This window comes from Oncorhynchus kisutch, unplaced genomic scaffold, assembly GCF_002021735.2.
Source record: "Oncorhynchus kisutch isolate 150728-3 unplaced genomic scaffold, Okis_V2 Okis01b-Okis20b_hom, whole genome shotgun sequence".
Taxonomy (NCBI): Eukaryota; Metazoa; Chordata; class Actinopteri; order Salmoniformes; family Salmonidae; genus Oncorhynchus; species Oncorhynchus kisutch.
The window spans coordinates 528,940-547,600 of record NW_022261978.1 but is presented as its reverse complement, the minus strand read 5'-3'; the positions used below and the strand labels follow the sequence as shown (position 1 = coordinate 547,600).

At 47.7% G+C, this 18,661-nt stretch overlaps 1 protein-coding gene across 1 annotated transcript; it reads left to right on the top strand.

Moving 5' to 3' along the window:
* The first annotated feature begins 516 nt into the window (after window positions 1–516).
* On the top strand, window positions 517–18,202 carry LOC109884209 (uncharacterized). The gene is made up of 10 exons (XM_031811043.1): window positions 517–1,037; window positions 1,879–1,922; window positions 2,235–2,300; window positions 3,284–3,350; window positions 3,549–4,814; window positions 10,404–11,159; window positions 13,948–14,287; window positions 14,811–15,052; window positions 15,223–15,402; window positions 16,171–18,202. The coding sequence occupies exons 1-10, from the start codon at window positions 969–971 to the stop codon at window positions 16,417–16,419; spliced, it is 3,279 nt and encodes a 1,092-aa protein (XP_031666903.1). The 5' UTR covers window positions 517–968; the 3' UTR covers window positions 16,420–18,202.
* The last annotated feature ends 459 nt before the right edge of the window (window positions 18,203–18,661 follow it).

Here is an 18,661-nt window from a genome sequence, read left to right as displayed (position 1 = left end):
GATCCCACAGGTGAAGAAGCCTGATGGGGAAGACCTGGGCTGGTGTGGTTACACCTTGTCCCCAGCACAAGGTACATCTGTGTAATGATCATGCTGTTTAATCATCTTCTTGATATGCCACACCTGTCAGGTGGATGGATAATCTTGATAAATGATAAAATGCTCACTATAACAGGGATGTTAACAAATTTGTGCACAACATTTGAAAGAAATATGCTTTTTGTGTGTATGGAACATTTCTGGGATCTTTTATCTCAGCTCGTGAAATATGGGACACTTTACACGTTACGTTTTATATTTTTGTTCAGTATAGTTTAACCTCCTCTCTCTCTCTCTGTCAATAGCAAAATAACCAACTATAACAGAGTGCTCCACTGCTCCTAAATTACTGGTAGCAGCCCGCCATTTCCTTTTTCTTCTGTAACAAAAGGTCGTTAAAACACAAAGAGATTATTTGTGTCCAAGACTCCTCCTTGTCCCTGCCGGTTTGTGCTGTCTTGCCAACTCCTATGGTCACTGTCACGCTAAACAATGACCATAGAAGTCGGCAAGGCAGCACAATAACAGTTTTGGGAACAGGCTCATTCACTACCATTTGAAATCAGGAAAGGCAAAATGCACAGTACAAAAGTGCACTTAATATGTTAAGGTTAGCAGGTTGTATGACTTGGTGGCTGTGCCAGCTAGTGACCACTCTGCAGAGCTGCCTCCAGAACAAGACTCAGGACAAATAACGCTCTCCTTCCTGCCCTTTCTGCATCTTGTAGAGGCCTCCTATGTTGCCAGGACAACCAGAAGGGGCTGAACCCGTCCACGTGACTCCTCTCTTCTCCTGCCTCCGGGTGTAGTGTGTGTTGTCTGCTGCCACTGTGACAGATTTGGGGGAAAGAGAAAGTGGTCTGCTCTGGTCTTGCCACCAGACAGTGGAGTTGGTCGTCTGGACCGAGAGAGCAGTCGGGCGTTGAGAGATGGAGCTCTCTGCGGTCGGGGAACGCGTTTTCGCCGCGGAAGCCATTCTGAAACGCCGCATTCGCAAGGTGAGCATGCCGCCGTTTTTTTGTCGCTGCAGAAGAGCAGACGTGGGCGAGGGTCTCCGCGGCGTGCTTCGAGGGCGAGAACCGAGGATCTGTTTTTTAATGACAACGGGGAGGCCTTGTTGTAGCTAGTAGCAAGCGGATGCTTCTCTAGCAAGCCGTTTTAGCTAGCCGAGAAGCTAGCAAGTGTGCTGTGCTGATGGTTTGCAGTGAATCGTCGTAAAAAAAATAGCTAACGTTACACAAACGAGTCGGCGTGTAAAGACAACGTAACCTTTAGCTAATTAGCAATGCCAATTAAAATAAAGGCCGGTTTTGCGTCAAATGCAAATCTATGCTTTGTCTTTGACTTTTTACCCAGACAGCTAGTCTAGAAATATATGATTGCACCCCACATACCATAAACTAGCTCGTCAAACCATACATTAAAGTCGACGGTGTGTCATTATTAACTTTAGCTACATAGCAGCTAAATCAGTTATTCCCTCTCTAGCTTGAGTGAATGTTTTGTCCAGATGCCAGTGGAACTAATCTGCTAGCCAGCCTGTCTGTGTCTGCTTGATGGTAGTGTTTTTGTAGCAGCTTTTCCCTCTAAAACTACAAAACAAGACAGGCATACCAGCCCAACGTGTTAGTCAGAACTGAGTCAGTTTATATTACTCAATGTATTGAGTTACGTATTATTTAGAGTAATACGTTACTGTTAATATGTATCTTAGTGATCATGAATAGCTAGATAATAAGAAGCCATTTTTTGCTCTTTACACTAGCTATAAAATGGCTGAATACAGTATTGAACACTCTTGGGCTTTTTCCTCATTCCTCTGTACCTTTCTCTCTTCAGTCTCGCCTAGAATACCTAGTGAAATGGAAAGGATGGGCACTGAAGTAAGTGATTGCGTTTCTAACTAAAAAAAAAATCAGAATTGTGAGTTTTTGCATACCAGCAATCACCTTGTCTGAAGAGACATGTTGTGTTTTATCGTACATCTATCCTAGTAGCTACATCTTTCATAGACTTATAAGTCTCCAATTTATACTGTAACCAGAAAATGTTAGCCTGAAATCCTGACCTGTTTTGTGCTAACATTCCACTCCTTGTACTCTGTGTCAAACATGGAGTGGAATGTCAGCACAAACATACTGTTACCCAGGTTATGTAAATGTAGAAATAAAACCATTGTGCCACCTCTGCTTTAGACACAGTACCTGGGAACCAGAAGAGAATATCCTGGATGACAGACTGATCGCAGGATTTGAACAGAAGTGAGTGGAACAGTTAACAGTATTTCAATTCTTACACATTATTCAATTCCTTTAAGAGAAGTGATGTTTATGACACAGTAAGAACATTTGAGAAATTGTCAAAGGGTAACACAATTCTCTCTCCTGTTCTCTCTCATCCCAACATCAGTTTTCCTGTTCTCCCTCATTTTCCCAGCTCCCCCCTCTCACTCTCTCTCTCTGTTGCGCTCTCTCTCTCTCTCTCTCTCTGTTGCGCTCTCTCTCTCTCTCTCTCTCTGTTGCTCCCTCTGTTGCTCTCTCTCTCTCTCCTTGCTCCCTCTGTTGTGCTCTCTCTCCCTCTCTTTCACTCCGTCTATATATAAAGGTCTTATATCTGTGCAAGTCCTCTCTTTGTCTCTTCCTGCCAAACACACTTCAAAGCACTCTGCTGCTTACAGGGGGATCATGGAACTAAAATGATCCAGTGTGTGTGTCTCTCTCTCTCTCTCTGTTCAGTCTTAGTCAAACAAACGTCAAACTGTTATTCTTAAATTTTTTCTTCATTCAGATCCCTATGAGCTGACGCCATAGCAACCAACCGCTAGCTAGTCGTCCTGGGGACCGCTGTTCTGCTTTCACACACCCAGTCTGTCTCATATTGCACCCTATTGCCGATGTAGTGCACTACTTTTGACCTGAGCTCATAGAGATTTGGTTAACAGTAGTGCCCTACGTAGGGAATATGGTGCGATTTTTGGGACGCCACACCCGGGTCTTTTGATGATCCCTGTCTAACTGGAAGTTGGGATGTATGAGAAACAGGATGTTACATTAATAAACGTCTCCCTCATTTGGCTTAGAACTGTATCAGTCGAGGCCTAGATGTTATTACTTCAATAATTGGCTCAATCCCAATTCAACCCATCCCAGCCTATTGTATCCAGGCAGGCTAGGGTCGTATTTCAATGTATTTCACTGTTGTGACGTTGACTTTATTGGGTGATCCCTTTGTTTTTTCCCCTCAGAGAGCGTGAGAGAGAACTCCACGGACCAAAGAAGCGGGGACCCAAACCCAAAAACCTTCCTGCCAAGGTATTGTTTTGGATGTTCTTGTGTGCCACTATCTCAACCACACCACAATTAGGACTAGCTGATATTTTACCTGTCCCAATGAGAATGTAAGAGCAAGACAAAACCTTTCCTGCTGGAAGTTATGATGATGATATTCTCCTTTTGAGTTTACGACTCACTTTACTTTCATCTCTCACCTTCTCTCTCCTCCCTTCTCAGGCACGTGGAGCCCAGAAGAGGGAGACCTCCACCCCTCGAGCTCCTCGCTCCACTTCTTCCTCTTCTCCTCGAGCCCCTCCATCCTCCTTCCCCTCCGCCTCTCCAGCACCCACCCCTAAACTCAACTCCCTGGCAGCGACACACAAGCTGAAGAAAGACATTCGCCGCTGCACTAGTATGTCCCGCCGCCCCTTACCTCGCCCCGACCCCCTGGCCTCTCCCGGATCCTTCTCCGGCTCCAGTGGGTTCCCCTCGCGGCCCCCCGTCTCCCCCTTCTCAGAGACCGTCCGCATCCTCAATCGTCGCGTCAAACCACGCGAGGTCAAACGGGGTCGCATCATCCTAAACCTCAAGGTCATCGACAAACCAGGAAGTGGAGGCGGGGGAAGGGGCGGCGGGGGTAACCGGAGGGCGCCATCCGGCTCCATGTCCCTCCAAGGGGGTCGTCAGAACATCCCCTCCCGAAATAGGATCATAGGGAAGAGGAGTGGAGAGGCTCCGTACCGGCCATTCCAGCCCATGCTGGGGTTCCCCATGTACGGGAAGCCGTTTGGTCTCCAGTGTGGCGGCCCCGGACTTCTACACCTTCCACACTCAGCTACAGGCTCCAGCACAGGGACCTCAGGGGCTAGGGACACCCAGCCACCCCCCTCTCCCTCCAGCTCCAGTGGATCCACCACACCTGCCCAGAACCATCCTACCCCTCCTGGACCCGCCACTGGGGCCTCTGGGTCGGCTCCCAACTTGAGCACCCAGGCTTCGGCCTCCTCTGCCCAGTCTACCCCTAGCCACCCCCCGGAGCTCCAGAAGAACCAGAACGCCGAACAAGGACCAAACCCCCTCCTCCCCTCCCTCTCCTTTGCTTCCGGATCCTCCTCTTCCTCCTTTGATGAAGAGGAGGATGATGCTGATGCTCTGGACCTTTCCGCACCTCAGGAGGGGAAGAGGAAGCTTCGCCGTCGGCGCCGGCAGAAACGCCAGCCGCCCTCTGTCAGTACCGCTTCCCCTCCTCACCCCGCTGCCGCCAGCTCCTGCCCCTTGACCTCCAACCCTCAGAGGGTCCCCGCCGAGGGCGACCCCGACTGGCACCCGGAGAAGGTGGCGAGCAGCGCCAACGTGGTCGTGACCGACGTCACCACCAACCTCCTCACCGTCACTATCAAAGAGTTCCCCTCCCCCTCATCCCGCCCCTCCTCCCCCCAACCAATACACCCAGAAAATACCACCTCCTCACCCCAACTGAAGAACCCCCCACAACCCAAGCCATAGGAAGAGATCAAAGAAGTGGAGATGAATGAATTAGCCTGGCTCCCTGATGTGCTTGTGCTTTCTTGGCCAACTCCTGTGGTCATTGTCTGGGACCAGGCTAGGGAGTAATGCTGTATTAACACAGAAGGTTAAAAAAAACTTCCAATAATAATGAAATTCAGGCCATTTGAATATTGAAGAAGAGCGTTATTTTTTTGAACAGAACTATAAAAAGCTAAGAGCAGGGCGTGCAATACACATCTATAATAATGCTGATTGTCCATCTTTATGCAGCATGATTTCTCTTCTGAGGATCAATTAAGTTTATTCAATTCATGTCCACTCTCGCAACCATGACTGTTTGGAGGCTGGTAACAGATACCGTCAGTCATAATAATGTTCAAATCAATTCAATCTTTATTGTAGGGAAATTCATACAACCGATAAGTGTTTGTTATTTGTTCATATTTATACCCATTTTCTCCATTGGAAGTCCAACTCTTTTAAGGTTTAAATGAGGTGATGAAATGATGTTGCACTTGCTTTGTTGGGCTTCGGCAATACTGCATTTCTACATTGAGATATTTAGCAACACACTTGACTCCATTGTTGACAACAACCGTATTCTGTATCATTTCCGTATCCAATATCCACATGTGAATTACAAGCCCTTCTTTCCCCCCTCTCTCTCTCTCTCTCTCGAATGCACAGGCCGATATAAGTATATATTTATATGCACAACGTTAATTCAGCTGCAAAAAGAATAGAAATAAGCGAGGAAAGCATAGAAAGTTAAGTTATTGCTTTTCTTATTGCCATGTTCCAACGCCTGCCTTTAACTCGCTGTCGCCTTCAAGATTCCAGAATGTCCAGTATTCCTGGAACCTCAGTCAAGACTCTAAACGGACTCTCTAATTATTTAAGCTGTGGACTGCATGGAGTGGGTGTCATGACGATGTAGTATGTAACCTATCCACCGTGAACACTTCTGTACCTACCAGATATCCTCTGTGGAATAACCTGTAGTCCAAACCTCTCAATGGCCTTCTGACCCAGTTTGTGTTGACGTTCTGATATCCTGGTCCCAGATCTGACCATCTTCTGGTGCTGCCCCTGTTTCTATAGGGCCCCCCCCCCCCCTCTCTCTCTCTGTCTGTCTGGTGTATTTGTACAATATTATTACAATATTTAAAAGCATGTGTTGCCTTATAGCTGCTCAGTTCCAACTCCACTGCATCTGGTCCGTATACTGTATTAGATCGATGGTTGATTGTCGTCTAGTCTTTGATACTGTGATAATAATAATAATACACATCCTACCACAAACACATCTTCATTCAGCTGTTAATGGATAAAAACAGATTCTCTTTACTGTCATTGGCTAAACCAGTAGATTCTGTTGACTCATTGGTTAAGCCAGTAGAAGGAGTGTTCATGTACTTCTTGGTGGTAATTTAACAGTTGATATAAATAGGTAGCACAACTTGACATAGTGGCCTACATTTATACCAAGCAGGGCTCTAGATTTCTTTTGTTTAAAATTTGTTTGTTTTTTCATTTGTCAATTTTTGGATGTAATTTCAAGAGCCATGTCATTGGCACTTTAATGTAATGACAAGAAGCCAACCTGAAGAATCAAATATGAAATGTTTGTCCATGTAAACTGTTTTATGGGGGGGGGGGTTCATTTCGAGGGCTTTTGCTTGTGTACCTCATTATATATGTTTGAATGAAGCGTAATGTGTAATATGCTTGACCTTTTTTAATAATTACCTTTGATTGTTATTGTTTTGATTCATGTCCAATATGGGTTTGATAAGAATGGAAAACCCCAGATTTTTAATGAATTATAAATGTGTATCAAGACTGCAGTTTGTGTCTCGTAATATTGGTAATATGAATGATGTACATTGAATTGTTGTTAATGGTAATAATGATGATAATGACGAGGATAATGTCGATGGTAACGTTGTGATAATGTAGCTGAAGCATGTTTTGCGAGCCCTTATTGTACAGGTAAGGTGAGCGTGGTCATGTTGACATTCGTTTGTTGTTGCTTTCTGTATATGTTCTGTTGTGCGAGGCTTTTAATAAACACCTCCAAGACCGTTCCTTTTGTCGTTCATCTCTTCAGTTCTTTACAGAGGAGTTCTCTGACCTCTTTTTTATATGCTGATTCTGGTGAGTTTATCGCTTTTAAGATTCAATCTGGAATCTTGGCTTTCAACTGAAGGAGAAGGTTGTATTTGATTCTCTATGGCTGGTTTCCAGGGCCCGGATCAAGCCTAGTCCTAGACTTGGAGTAGTAGGTCTGGGGAAACTGGCCTGAGCTCAGACCACTGTTTGTAGTTCCCTGATGGTCCACATGGTGGCACTGTTAACACAGGTCACATGGGCAGGATTTTTGCTCTTAGCCTGCACTCTCAAAAGGTTTGAAGAGATGAAGGTTGGGGCGCTGGTTGTGCTTCCGGGGCTTTGGTGGCCTTCAGGGGTTAGCCACGGAACACAGAAGTTGAGAGAATATCTGTGGACACACTATTGTGAGAAAAGATAGCCCCTTCTCTTCCCATTGTCCTTCCCACAACCTGTTTTAAGTACCTAGGTGTGGTGAAGAAGACGCAACAAACCCTGACAAACTTTTACAGATTGCACAATTGACAGGATCCTGTTGGGCTGTATCACAGCCTGGTATGGCAACTGCACGGCCCTCTCCAGAGGATGGTGCGGTCTGCACAACGCATCACCTGGGGCAAACTACCTGCCCTCCATGATACCTACAGCACCCAATGTCACAGGAAGGCCAAAAAGATCAAGGACAACAACCACCCGAGCCACTGCCTGTTCACCCTGCTATCATCCAGAAAGCGAGGTCAGTACCGGCACATCAAAGCTGGGACCGAAAGACTGAAAAACAGCTTTCATCTCAAGGTCATCAGACTGCTAAACAGAAATCACTAACTCAGAGAGGCTGCTGCCTACATTGAGACTCAATCAAGGGCCACTTTAATAAATGGATCACCAGTCACTTTATACAATACCACTCAAAATAATGCCACTTTAATAATGTTTACATATCTTATGTATCACATGTATATACTATCATTTTATACCATCATTAGCATCCATGTCCTCAACTCTCTACCACCTTCTCCCATCCAGCCCAGCCCATACTCTGACAGGCCACCCATGGTCCCCCCTCCTCTCCCAACCCCAGCCAGCCCAGCCCATACTCTGGCAGGCCACCCATGGTCCCCCCTCCTCTCCCAACCCCATCCAGCCCAGCCCATACTCTGACAGGCCACCCATGGTCCCCCCTCCTCTCCCAACCCCAGCCAGCCCAGCCCATACTCTGGCAGGCCACCCATGGTCCCCCCTCCTCTCCCAACCCCAGCCAGCCCAGCCCATACTCTGGCAGGCCACCCATGGTCCCCCCTCCTCTCCCAACCCCATCCAGCCCAGCCCATACTCTGGCAGGCCACCCATGGTCCCCCCTCCTCTCCCAACCCCATCCAGCCCAGCCCATACTCTGACAGGCCACCCATGGTCCCCCCTCCTCTCCCAACCCCATCCAGCCCAGCCCATACTCTGACAGGCCACCCATGGTCCCCTCTCCTCTCCCAACCCCAGACAGCCCTCCTCTGGATGGCCTCAATCATCTCTAGTTTGGTCTCCCTGTTCTTCCTCCATTCTCTCCCAGAACCAGCCCATCCTCCCTTCTCCTCACCCTCTCTCCTCTCCCCATCTCTGGCTGGCCTCCCGTTGCGGTTTAGGGACTGGACAGATGGGACTTCCTAGTGTGATGGCTGTCACTCCAGGACATCTACAGCACCTGGTGTCACAGGAAGAAGAAGAAGATCATCAAGGACCTCAGCCACCCACGACATGGCCTGTTCACCCCGCTACCATCTAGAACCCGGAAACAGTTCAGGTGCATCAAAGCTGGGACTGAGAGACAGAAGCTATTTTTCAGTCTCCAGGCCTTCAGACTGTTAAATAGTCACCACTAGCCGGCCTCAGTACTCTGTCCTGAACCTTAGAGACTGCTGCCCTATGTACATAGTCATTGAACACTCGTCACTTTAATCATGTTTACATACTGTTTTACCCACTTCGTATGTATATAATGTATTCTAGTCAAGGCTTATCCTAACTACTGCGGTACACCTTTTCTACTCATAAAATGTCCATACTGTCTATGCCCACCATCATATACATACACAGAGTAGACAAAACATTATGAACACCTGCTCTTTCCATGACAGACTGACCAGGTGAATCCAGATGAAAGCTATGATCCCTTATTGATGTCACTTGTTAAATCCACTTCAATCAGTGTAGATGAAGGGGAGGAGACGTGTTAAAGAAGGATTTTTAATCCTTGAGACATGGACTGTGTGTGTGTGCCATTCAGAGGGTGAACGGACAAGACAGAATATTTAAGTGCCTTTGAACAGCTGTGGTATTAGGTGCCAGGCGCACTGGCTTGTGCCAAGAACTGCAACACTGCTGGGGTTTTCATGCTCAACAGTGTCCTGTGTGTATCGAGAATGGTCCATCACCCAAAGGACATCCAGCCAACTTGACACAACTATAGGAAGCATTGGTGACAACTTGGGCCAGCATCCCTGCGGAACGCTTTCGACACGTAGAGTCCATGCCCCGACAGAGTGAGGCTGTTCTGAGTGCGGGGATTTGACTGTATTGTTTTGTGTTGTTAGATATTACTACACAGCTGGAGCTAAAAACATAACAATTTCGCTGCACCTGCGATAAAATCTGCAAAATATGTACGCGACCAATAACGTTTAATTTGATTTGATTTACTAGAGTATATTGTCCAGGCAGACTAGACTAGACTCGTGCTGTGCGTGGGGGATATCGTATCGAAGTGTAGGTTTATGTTCCGGTCTGGTAATAGAGGATGTATGCCTCATACACACTTCTGCTGTGAGCGCGCACATACACACAATCCATAAACGGGTGTAGTATTTTGGCCTCTCTCTCTCTCTCTCTCGTTCTGTCTCTCTCTCTCTCTCTCTCTCTCTCTCTCTCTCACACACACACACACACGCCTCTATCGTATTAGATGGTGTTTATAATGTTATTTTCCTCTTCACCTCCAATGACGCATCCCACACATACACACCCTTTACTCCCTCGTCTGTCTCCCCGCCTACTCTGTCACGGTTCCCATAGTAACTACGGACGGAGGACAGGAGCGGAGCTTAGCAACACCGAGAGAGGGAGACGGTCTTTCGATTTAGGCCTGCTGACAGAACAATCGGTATTTCTACATTTAGAGAAAAACGCAACAAACGCGTCTGTCAACCGCTGTCGTTTGTTTTCTGCGCGTTGGGAGTTTTTTTTTAGGGGTGGCGTATTATAATATAGGCCTAGGTTATTCGTTTTATTTAAGCATATAAAAAGCAGGTAGATTAATCAACTGATAGACTATCGAGGAGCGGATTATGAAATCGCACGAGTGATGTTGGCTATAGCATTTTCATAGCCTAATGTAATCTAGATTGTGAGAGGGAAAACTGACCTTATTTTTCAGTAGAATCTATCTTGCCAACTGAATTTGATCTCTGATTTGTAGGCTAATCTATCGATCGCTTTAGCCCATCTCGCCGCGCTGCCGCTATGAAGTTCGTTGTAGTCTTGGTCGGTGCTGGTTCCGTGGTCTTCCTCGGCGCGGTCATCTGCATCATCGCCAGTGTTTACCCGCGGAAAGCTGCCGCGCCCCAGGACCTGTCCGACAACGCGACTCTGTCTGCTGAGCCCTTGTTTTCCCTGGGCTCGGTGGCTCACGCCGGTCCATTGGGCGCTCTCCATGGTTCTGAATCCTACGAGGGCGGCGGAGGAGGCGGCTTGGGGCTGGGGGGTCCCTCCACTCTCAACGAGCTCAGCCCCGGGGAGGTGACCGGTGGTGGTGGAGGGGCGCCGAAACAGTTCAGTTTCAGCCGGCTCATCTGCACTCCGATTCCCGTCGGAGAATGCAATGCCAAGAGCATGAAGCAGCAGGCGGACGACCCTTCACTCTATGTGGGTGAAGACTGGAGCTACCTCCGGACCACCGCGGACGACCTCCGGCAGACGGTGGTGCAGCAGAACGGACAGATACTCATAGATCAGCGGACCATCCGTGAGCTGACGGGGAAACTATCGGAGTGCGAGACCGGCCTGGAGGACGGGAGTCCCGGGCACTCCGAGAGGAGCCTGGGGGCCTGGGCGGGCAACCGCCGACTCATGGCCGGGGATGATGTGAGCTCATCGGCCGCTGTGCAGCTGCAGACCGCTAGAGCCGTGGAGGAGCTAGAGAGGGCCATTCTCAACCTGAAAGACCGCATCGAAAAACTGGAGGTGGGTTGGGTGAATATTGAGTATAGCTTACCCTATAGCCCAAAGCCACAGACTGTAGTCATATACAGTCTCGATATAAACTAGCTATGAGCAAACATATGAATAAGCTACTTTTGTAAAAAGTTTAAACAGTAGAGATAATGCGCCTCGGGAGAGCGTATAACACACGTTAGCGCCTCGAGGGGCGCTTTTGATAGGTTTAACCTATATGTCCCAGTGTGTTTTATAATGTGTTGATCATCTCCAGTCAGTCACTGAGCGAGGCCTATAGGCTACTACGGTTAGCATATGTATTATCTATATGATCATGGGAGATTTATGCAATATGACTATATGGTTACTGATTGCTTGCCCCCAAACAGAGTGAATCTTTCAGTAGATAATCCAAAATAATGAAAAGCATGTCGCCACCAATTGTTAGCAATATCCAACACCGACAGAAAGACAGACAGACATGTTGCACAACCCAACGTCTCAACCTTATGCAACAAATAGGCTACAATATCAGCGCGGAAACAGAGGCGTCCCAATTCTAGAACCCCCACATGGCGCGCCCGTGATGCAATGCATGGGGCCAGGCATCGGCTATATCACGTGATAACGAGGTAAATGACCATGGGTCCAGTATTCCTAACGGTTAGAATATCCTAATGACATCAATTATTTGATTGACTTCAGGACCTCTAACTCACCCCGACCCTCCCTCCTCCCTCCTCCCTCCCTCCTGACTTGATAGACATCAGGATCCCTGACTCCCTCCCTCCTCCACATCCATCCATTCATCCATCCATCCATCCATCCATCCATCCATCCAACTCACAGTCTCTCTCATCAGCATCATTACATGCACCCGCTCCCTCAGTGCAAGGGGATATAGTTTCTTGCTGTCTCTCCCCCCTCACCACGCAGCTCTTACATCCACATCCGTCCACATCAATAAAATATGAAGGGATGCTGGATGAAGAGAGGAGAGACCTTGAGACTTAAGCCATACTGTGCGTGTGTGTGTGTGTGTGTGTGTGTGTGTGTGTGTGTGTGCGTGTGTGTGTGCGTGTGTGTGTGTGTGTGTGTGTGTGTGTGTATGTGTGTATACACCTGTGTTTTTGCTGTAGCTTGCTGTCTTAACGGTATTGAGTGTGTGCGTGTCGGAGAGAGAGAGAGAGGAAGATAGAGAGGGAGAAAGTGAGAGAGAGAGAAAGGACAGAGTAAATGAGAGAGGAAGAGAGAGAGAGAAAGAGAGAGAGAGAGAGAGAGAGGAGAGAGAGAAGAAGAGAGATGAGAGAGAGAGAGAGAGAGAGAAAGGACAGAGTAAATGAGAGAGGATGAGAGAGAGAGAGAGAGAGAGAGAGAGAGAGAGAGCTAGGGAGGGTGAGGAAGATAGCGAGGGAGAGAGAGAGAGAGATGAGAGAGAGAGAGAGGTGAAGAGAAATGAGAGAGAGAGATGGAAAGAGGGAGAGTCAGTCTGATGTAAGAAAGGCTATTTTATTGCTTGAGACACTTAACATTTCCCAGTTCATTCTAACATACTGCACAGTCCAGGAACAGTGAGTGTGAATGTAGTCTATAGCTGTCCAGGCATTCAATCTCTCCTCATGCCAATTCTCTCTCTCTCTCTCTCTCTCTCTCTCTCTCCCTCTCTTGCTCTCTCTGCCTCCCATCTTCTCTTTCAGTCTGTCTGTCTGTGTGTATGTCTGTGTGCATGTCTGTCTCTTGTTGCTCTCTCTTGTCGCAACCCTCTCACTTTACTCGTACTTAGTTGCTCTCTCTCTCTCTCATACTCTTTCTCTCTCTCTTTATCTCTCTCACTTTCTCTCATACTCTGTCTCTCTTTCTCCATCCTTCCTCTTTCACATACACCTACTCATTTCTCTCTTCCTTCCTCTCTACTCACCTCCACTCTCTCTCTCTCTTTCTCTCTCCCTTCCTCTCTATTCACCTCCTCTCTCTCTCTCCACTTTAACCCTCTCTATCTGCCTGCCTGTCTTCGTTGTTTTCTTAAAGATGCAGTAAGTCATGTCAGAAGCTAGCATATTAATTATTTACCAACAACAACTGAACAGTCCAATAAAACTCCACCACATAGTGGTCTAACAACAATATCTAGACTCTAGCAAGTAAGTTTAGTGGGTCAGAGTGCAATATTTATTTAGTTTCAAAGCACAAACATTTGTTAGCACATTTCTCAATCTGGCTTTAACTATGGAGGGAGCCATCCTGCCCCGCTAATTGCAAGGGGGTTGCCTAGCAACACAAACCTCTGAGAGAGTCAAAGTCTGCATTGCATATGACACATTCCCATGATTTGTAAATCTGTACCTCACAAAATAACTAGATACAGAGCATTCGGGAAATATGCAGACCCCTTCACTTTTTCCACATTTTGTTATGTTACAGCCTTATTCTAAATGGATGAAATAGTTTTTTCCCTTCATCAATCTAAACACAATACAAAAACTGAAATATTACATTTACCAACATTAAGAATTCAGAATATTTACTCAGTACTTTGTTGATGCACCTCTCGCTCGCTCTCTCTCACTCTCTGTGTCTCTCTCTCTTTGTCTTTCTCTCTGTCTTTCTCTCTCTCTCTCTGTCTCTCCCTCTCTCTCTCTGTCTCTCCCTCTCTATCTCTGTATCTCTCTCTCTGTCTCTCTGTCGCTCTCTCTGTCGCTCTCTCTGTCTCTGTCTCTCCCTCCTTGCACTATCACTCACTCCTCCACAACCTCCTCTTTTCTTTCTCTCCCTCCATACTAACCCCTTCCTCTTCTCTTTCTCTCTCCTCTCACAGTTGGAGATCGGCCCTGCTGCCCTGAACCTCTCCGTTGAGACTCCATCCCCCAGCACCGGTGTGGGCGTCAGCAGTGGCATCGCTACTAAAGTTCAAGGGTCACCATCATCAGCATCAACGACAGGAGGCGGTAGTGTCTCCTCGGGGGGGCGAAAGGCCCCTGGGGGCCCTGGCAGAGGAGGCGGAGGCCCCTGGAAGGACCTGGAAGGAGAGCTGGAGAGGAAGATTGAAATGCTGGAGAAAGAGCGGAAGGCGCTGAGGAAGGAGACACAGACACATCACAAACAGATAGACCAAGGGATTGATACTCTACACCACCGCATTGCAGAGCTGGAACAGAGTGAGTGGAACAGAAAAGGGGAGGAGGGAGGAGGGGTACTATAGGGAACTAAAAGAAGGTCAAATATGTTGAGCCCAGATTTGCTGGAAAGCAAAGTAGATAAGAAGGACAAAACGGTAACTTCTTATTTTACTACAACTACTACTACTATCTGTTTCCCAGAGCCAAATGTAAACCATCTCTCCCTCCCTCTCTCCTTCAGTCTGACAGAGGACAACTACCCTGATGTCCTCTCCTTCCCCATGAGGACCAAGTACATGTAACAACCATCTCTCCCCCTTCCTTCTCCATCTCTCTCCCCTCCTTCTCCATCTCTCTCCCCTCCTTCTCCATCTCTCTCCCCTCCTTCTCCATCTCTCTCCCCTCCTTCTCCATCTCTCTCCCCTCCTTCTCCATCTCTCTCCCCTCCTTCTCCATCTCTCTCCCCTCCTTCTCATCTCTCTCCCCTCCTTCTCCATCTCTCTCCCCTGATTCTCCATCTCTCTCTCCTCCTTCTCCATCTCTCCCTCCCTCTCTCCTTCAGGTCTGACAGAGTACAACTATCCAGACGGCTATGTCCTCTCCTTCCCCGTGAGGACCAGATACATGTACGGCCTGGTGCGGAGAGAAATGCCTGAGATGTATGCCTTCACCGCCTGCGTCTGGCTCAAGGTGAAAGAGGGGGGTATCGGCACCCCCTTCTCCTACTCCGTCCCGGGACAACCCAACGAGCTGGTGCTGCTGCAGGGGATACACAACCCGGTAGAGCTTCTTATCAACGACAAGGTAGGAGTGTGTGTGTGTGTCATTATCATATTCATTACTGAAACATATCAGTTATCTCCTCCTATTGTTCATACTTGTATAGTTTTATGAATAACATTGATTGGTCGAATGATTGCTTGATTGATCGACTGATTGGTGATTGAGCTAAATGTCCCTCCCCTCACTTCTAGGTAGCTCAGCTGCCCCTGTCCCTTGCCCAGGGTGTGTGGGAGCACATATGTTTGAGCTGGACCCTCAGAGACGGGGTATGGAAGGCCTACCAGGGGGGGAAGCTGAAGGGGCGCGGAGAGGGGCTGGCCGCATGGCACCCCATCAAGCCAGGAGGAGTGCTCATTCTGGGGCAGGAGCAGGTGGGTGAGAGGGATGGAGGTCTTGAGGGGTGAAGAGTTAGAGGGATGGAGGTCTGGTGGAGAGTTTGAGGTCTGGAGGGGTGGAGAGTTAGAGGGATGGAGGTCTGGTGGAGAGTTAGAGGGATGGAGGTCTGGTGGAGAGTTGGAGAGTTAGAGGGATGGAGTGATGGTTGGTGGAGTGTTAGAGGGATGGAGGTCTGGTGGAGAGTTAGAGGGATGGAGTGATGGAGGGGTGGAGAGTTAGAGGGATGGAGGTCTGGTGGAGAGTTGGAGAGTTAGAGGGATGGAGTGATGGAGGGGTGTAGAGTTAGAGGGATGGAGGTCTGGTGGAGAGTTGGAGAGTTGGAGTGATGGTTGGTGGAGTGTTAGAGGGAGGGTGTGATGGAGGGGTGGAGAGTTAGTGGGATGGAGTGATGGGTGGTGGAAGGATGGAGGGGTGGAGGGATGAGAGATTGAGGGGGGGTGGCTTATCCTGTGGCAAGAGGAAGTGAGAAGGGTGGGGTAGAGGTGGAGGGTGGAGGAATGGAGAGATAGATGGGGTGGAGGGATAGAGGGATAGAAGGGTAATAAGAAACCTTGAGAGGAACCAGACTTTTCTGTCAGGCTGGCTGGCTGGCTGGCTGGGTGGGTGGCTGGCTGGGTGACTGGCTGGGTGGGTGACTGGCTGGCTGGCTGGCTGGCTGGGTGGATGAGTTGTATTGTAATCCCTGATCGCTCTCTTTCTCTTTCACTCTCTATCATCTCTATCATATTATATTTCCTTTCTAGGACACGCTGGGCGGTCGTTTCGACGCCTCCCAGGCCCTGGTTGGGGAGCTCTCCCAGTTCAACCTGTGGGACAGGGTCCTGAAGCCTGCTGAGGTATCCGCTCTGGCTGCCTGTTCCTTGGGCACACTGGGCAATGTGGCCCCCTGGACAGACCAGGACGTGGAGGTCTACGGAGGGGCCACCAAGGAGGCTGTGGACCCCTGCAACCAGCCACCCCGGGCCAGCCCCAGCTCTAGCCCTAAACAGTGAGGGGTTAGATGGGTTGGTAGAGGGGTCTCTTGGTTGTTATAAAGGGTAGCCGCTCAGTGAGGCCAGAGGGGTAGTTGGTTTGTTGATGCTCCTCATAAGAGGGGGGTTTAAGGTGTTTTCCTGGGGCAGGGGTTGTGTGATGGGAAACTGGGGTAGAGATGGAGAGTCAGTTGAGTTGTTTTAAAGAGGCATTGCTATTTCCAAGAGAGGGTGGGTGTGCTTGAGGAAGCCTTTCGGAGGGTCTGGGATCAGGGGGCGTAGAGATTAGTTGAGTAGGAGTGTTGTTATCTGGGTGTTGTTCACCCACTGAAGGTGTTAACGTCAACAGCGCTACAGCTGTTGAGAACAACACCCAGACTACCTTTAGCTCCGCGGCCATGTGGGAAGATGTTAAGGGAAAGGTGCTGCTTTTTTTTTCACCCCTCTGATTTGTGTTTTAGAGAGTTGGGGGGGGGGGTTCTCAGCCCCCCAGGGAAGAGCTACATACACCACGCCTCATCTCATCTCATCACGTGTTCTGAAGCTTGTGCTTCTAACTTTGGAATAGGGATTTTCTTCTGCTTTTGGAGATGTTGCTCCTCAACTGTGTTTGTGATCAACAACGGCTCGGTAAAAGTCAGCGTCTGGACTGCTTTTTCTACTGCGCATTTTGTTGATTTTCTTTGCAGCAATGTTTTTTTTCGGTCTTCTTTCTATGTATGTCTGTTACGTGCTTTCAGATCAACCTGTTGCGACTCACAAAACCTCTCACAAAGATGCAATTGTAACGGCCCAGAACAACGTATTGCCAGAGAGATAGCTGTTGCGAGTCACATGGATCATGTAAATTAAGACGTCAATTGATTTCTTAGATTCATAACATCCATCTGGTTGACTTAAAGAGGCAGTCTGTTGAGTGATTCATATCATCCATCTGGTTGACTTAAAGAGGCAGTCTGTTGAGTGATTCATATCATCCATCTGGTTGACTTAAAGAGGCAGTCTGTTGAGTGATTCATAACATCCATCTGGTTGACTTAAAGAGGCAGTCTGTTGAGTGATTCATAACATCCATCTGGTTGACTTAAAGAGGCAGTCTGTTGAGTGATTCATAACATCCATTGTGGCAGGATCGCTTTGTTGTTGTTTGAACTGCAGATTGGCCCTTTACAGTGATTTGTGACCTGTCTCAATGGTTTTTAAATGTAAAGCTGATGGAATGGAATGTATATCTGTATGCATGAGAAAAGCTTTTTCAAAATTAGAGGTCAGAGGTCAGATTTCTAAATAGTCCAGCAACAACACAAAACCGTACAACAATATTAACTATTGAATGGTGCGCTTCACCCCACAAAGGCCTAAATGAATACGCACCTCAAAGAATGTGTATTTAGCTTGATCTTACCTTCACAGAATTGCTTAATAAGTGGGTACAGAAGGGACATTGGGACACTGATGTTGAGTTGGGGGGTGTAGTGAAGAAAAGTGTACCCGGATTATTGGGTGTCCTTCCCCCCACTTCACCATCGACATATGGTTGTAAAGTGCCTGTCTGGGTGTTACACGCCCAATGCAAATGTCAAATGTATTTTATTCTCTCTCTCTCTCTCTCTCTCTCTCTCTCTCTCTCTCTCTCTCTCATTCTCTCTCTCTCTCCTGCTATTGGTTATGATGTTATTGTAACCAGCTGTGATGTCAGTAAGTGTTGTGCTTGTTCATCTTGTGCACCTCCATGGATCTTCTATGATATTGTGACAATATGTGGATGAATAAAATAAAATGGTTATGATGTCGTAAGGAGGTACGTTTTGGCTCGCTGTGTGTGTATGGTCAAATCCTGTGTGTGTGTGTCGTGACTGGTCCTCCACCCACACAGAAGGAACTGTGGAGTTGAACTGTGCTGCTCTCTGATCTAGTATCATCTCTCCCACACTAACTGTTATGTATCTGTCTCTCTCCCTTAAAGGGATACTGTTATGTATCTGTCTCGTTCTCTTAAAGGGATTCTTTATGTATCTGTCTCTCTCTCTAAAAGGGATACTTTATGTATCTGTCTCTCTCTCTTAATGTGATACTGTTATGTATCTCTCTCTTTCTCTTAAAGGGATACTTTATGTATCGGTCTCTCTCTCTTAAAGGGATACTCTATGTATCTGTCTCTCTCTGTCTTAAAGGGATACTTTATGTATAGGTCTCTCTTTCTTAAAGGGATACTCTATGTACGGTATCTGTCTCTCTCTCTTAAAGAGAGACTTTATGTATC

Coding starts and splice junctions, on each gene's coding strand:
- LOC109884209 (XM_031811043.1), top strand. CDS start 969: ATGGAGCTCTCTGCGGTCGGGGAACGCGTTTTCGCCGCGGAAGCCATT. Junction 4,815..10,403: donor ACCCCCCACAACCCAAGCCA/TAGGAAGAGATC, acceptor GTAGGCTAATCT/ATCGATCGCTTTAGCCCATC. Junction 15,403..16,170: donor TCATTCTGGGGCAGGAGCAG/GTGGGTGAGAGG, acceptor TTTCCTTTCTAG/GACACGCTGGGCGGTCGTTT.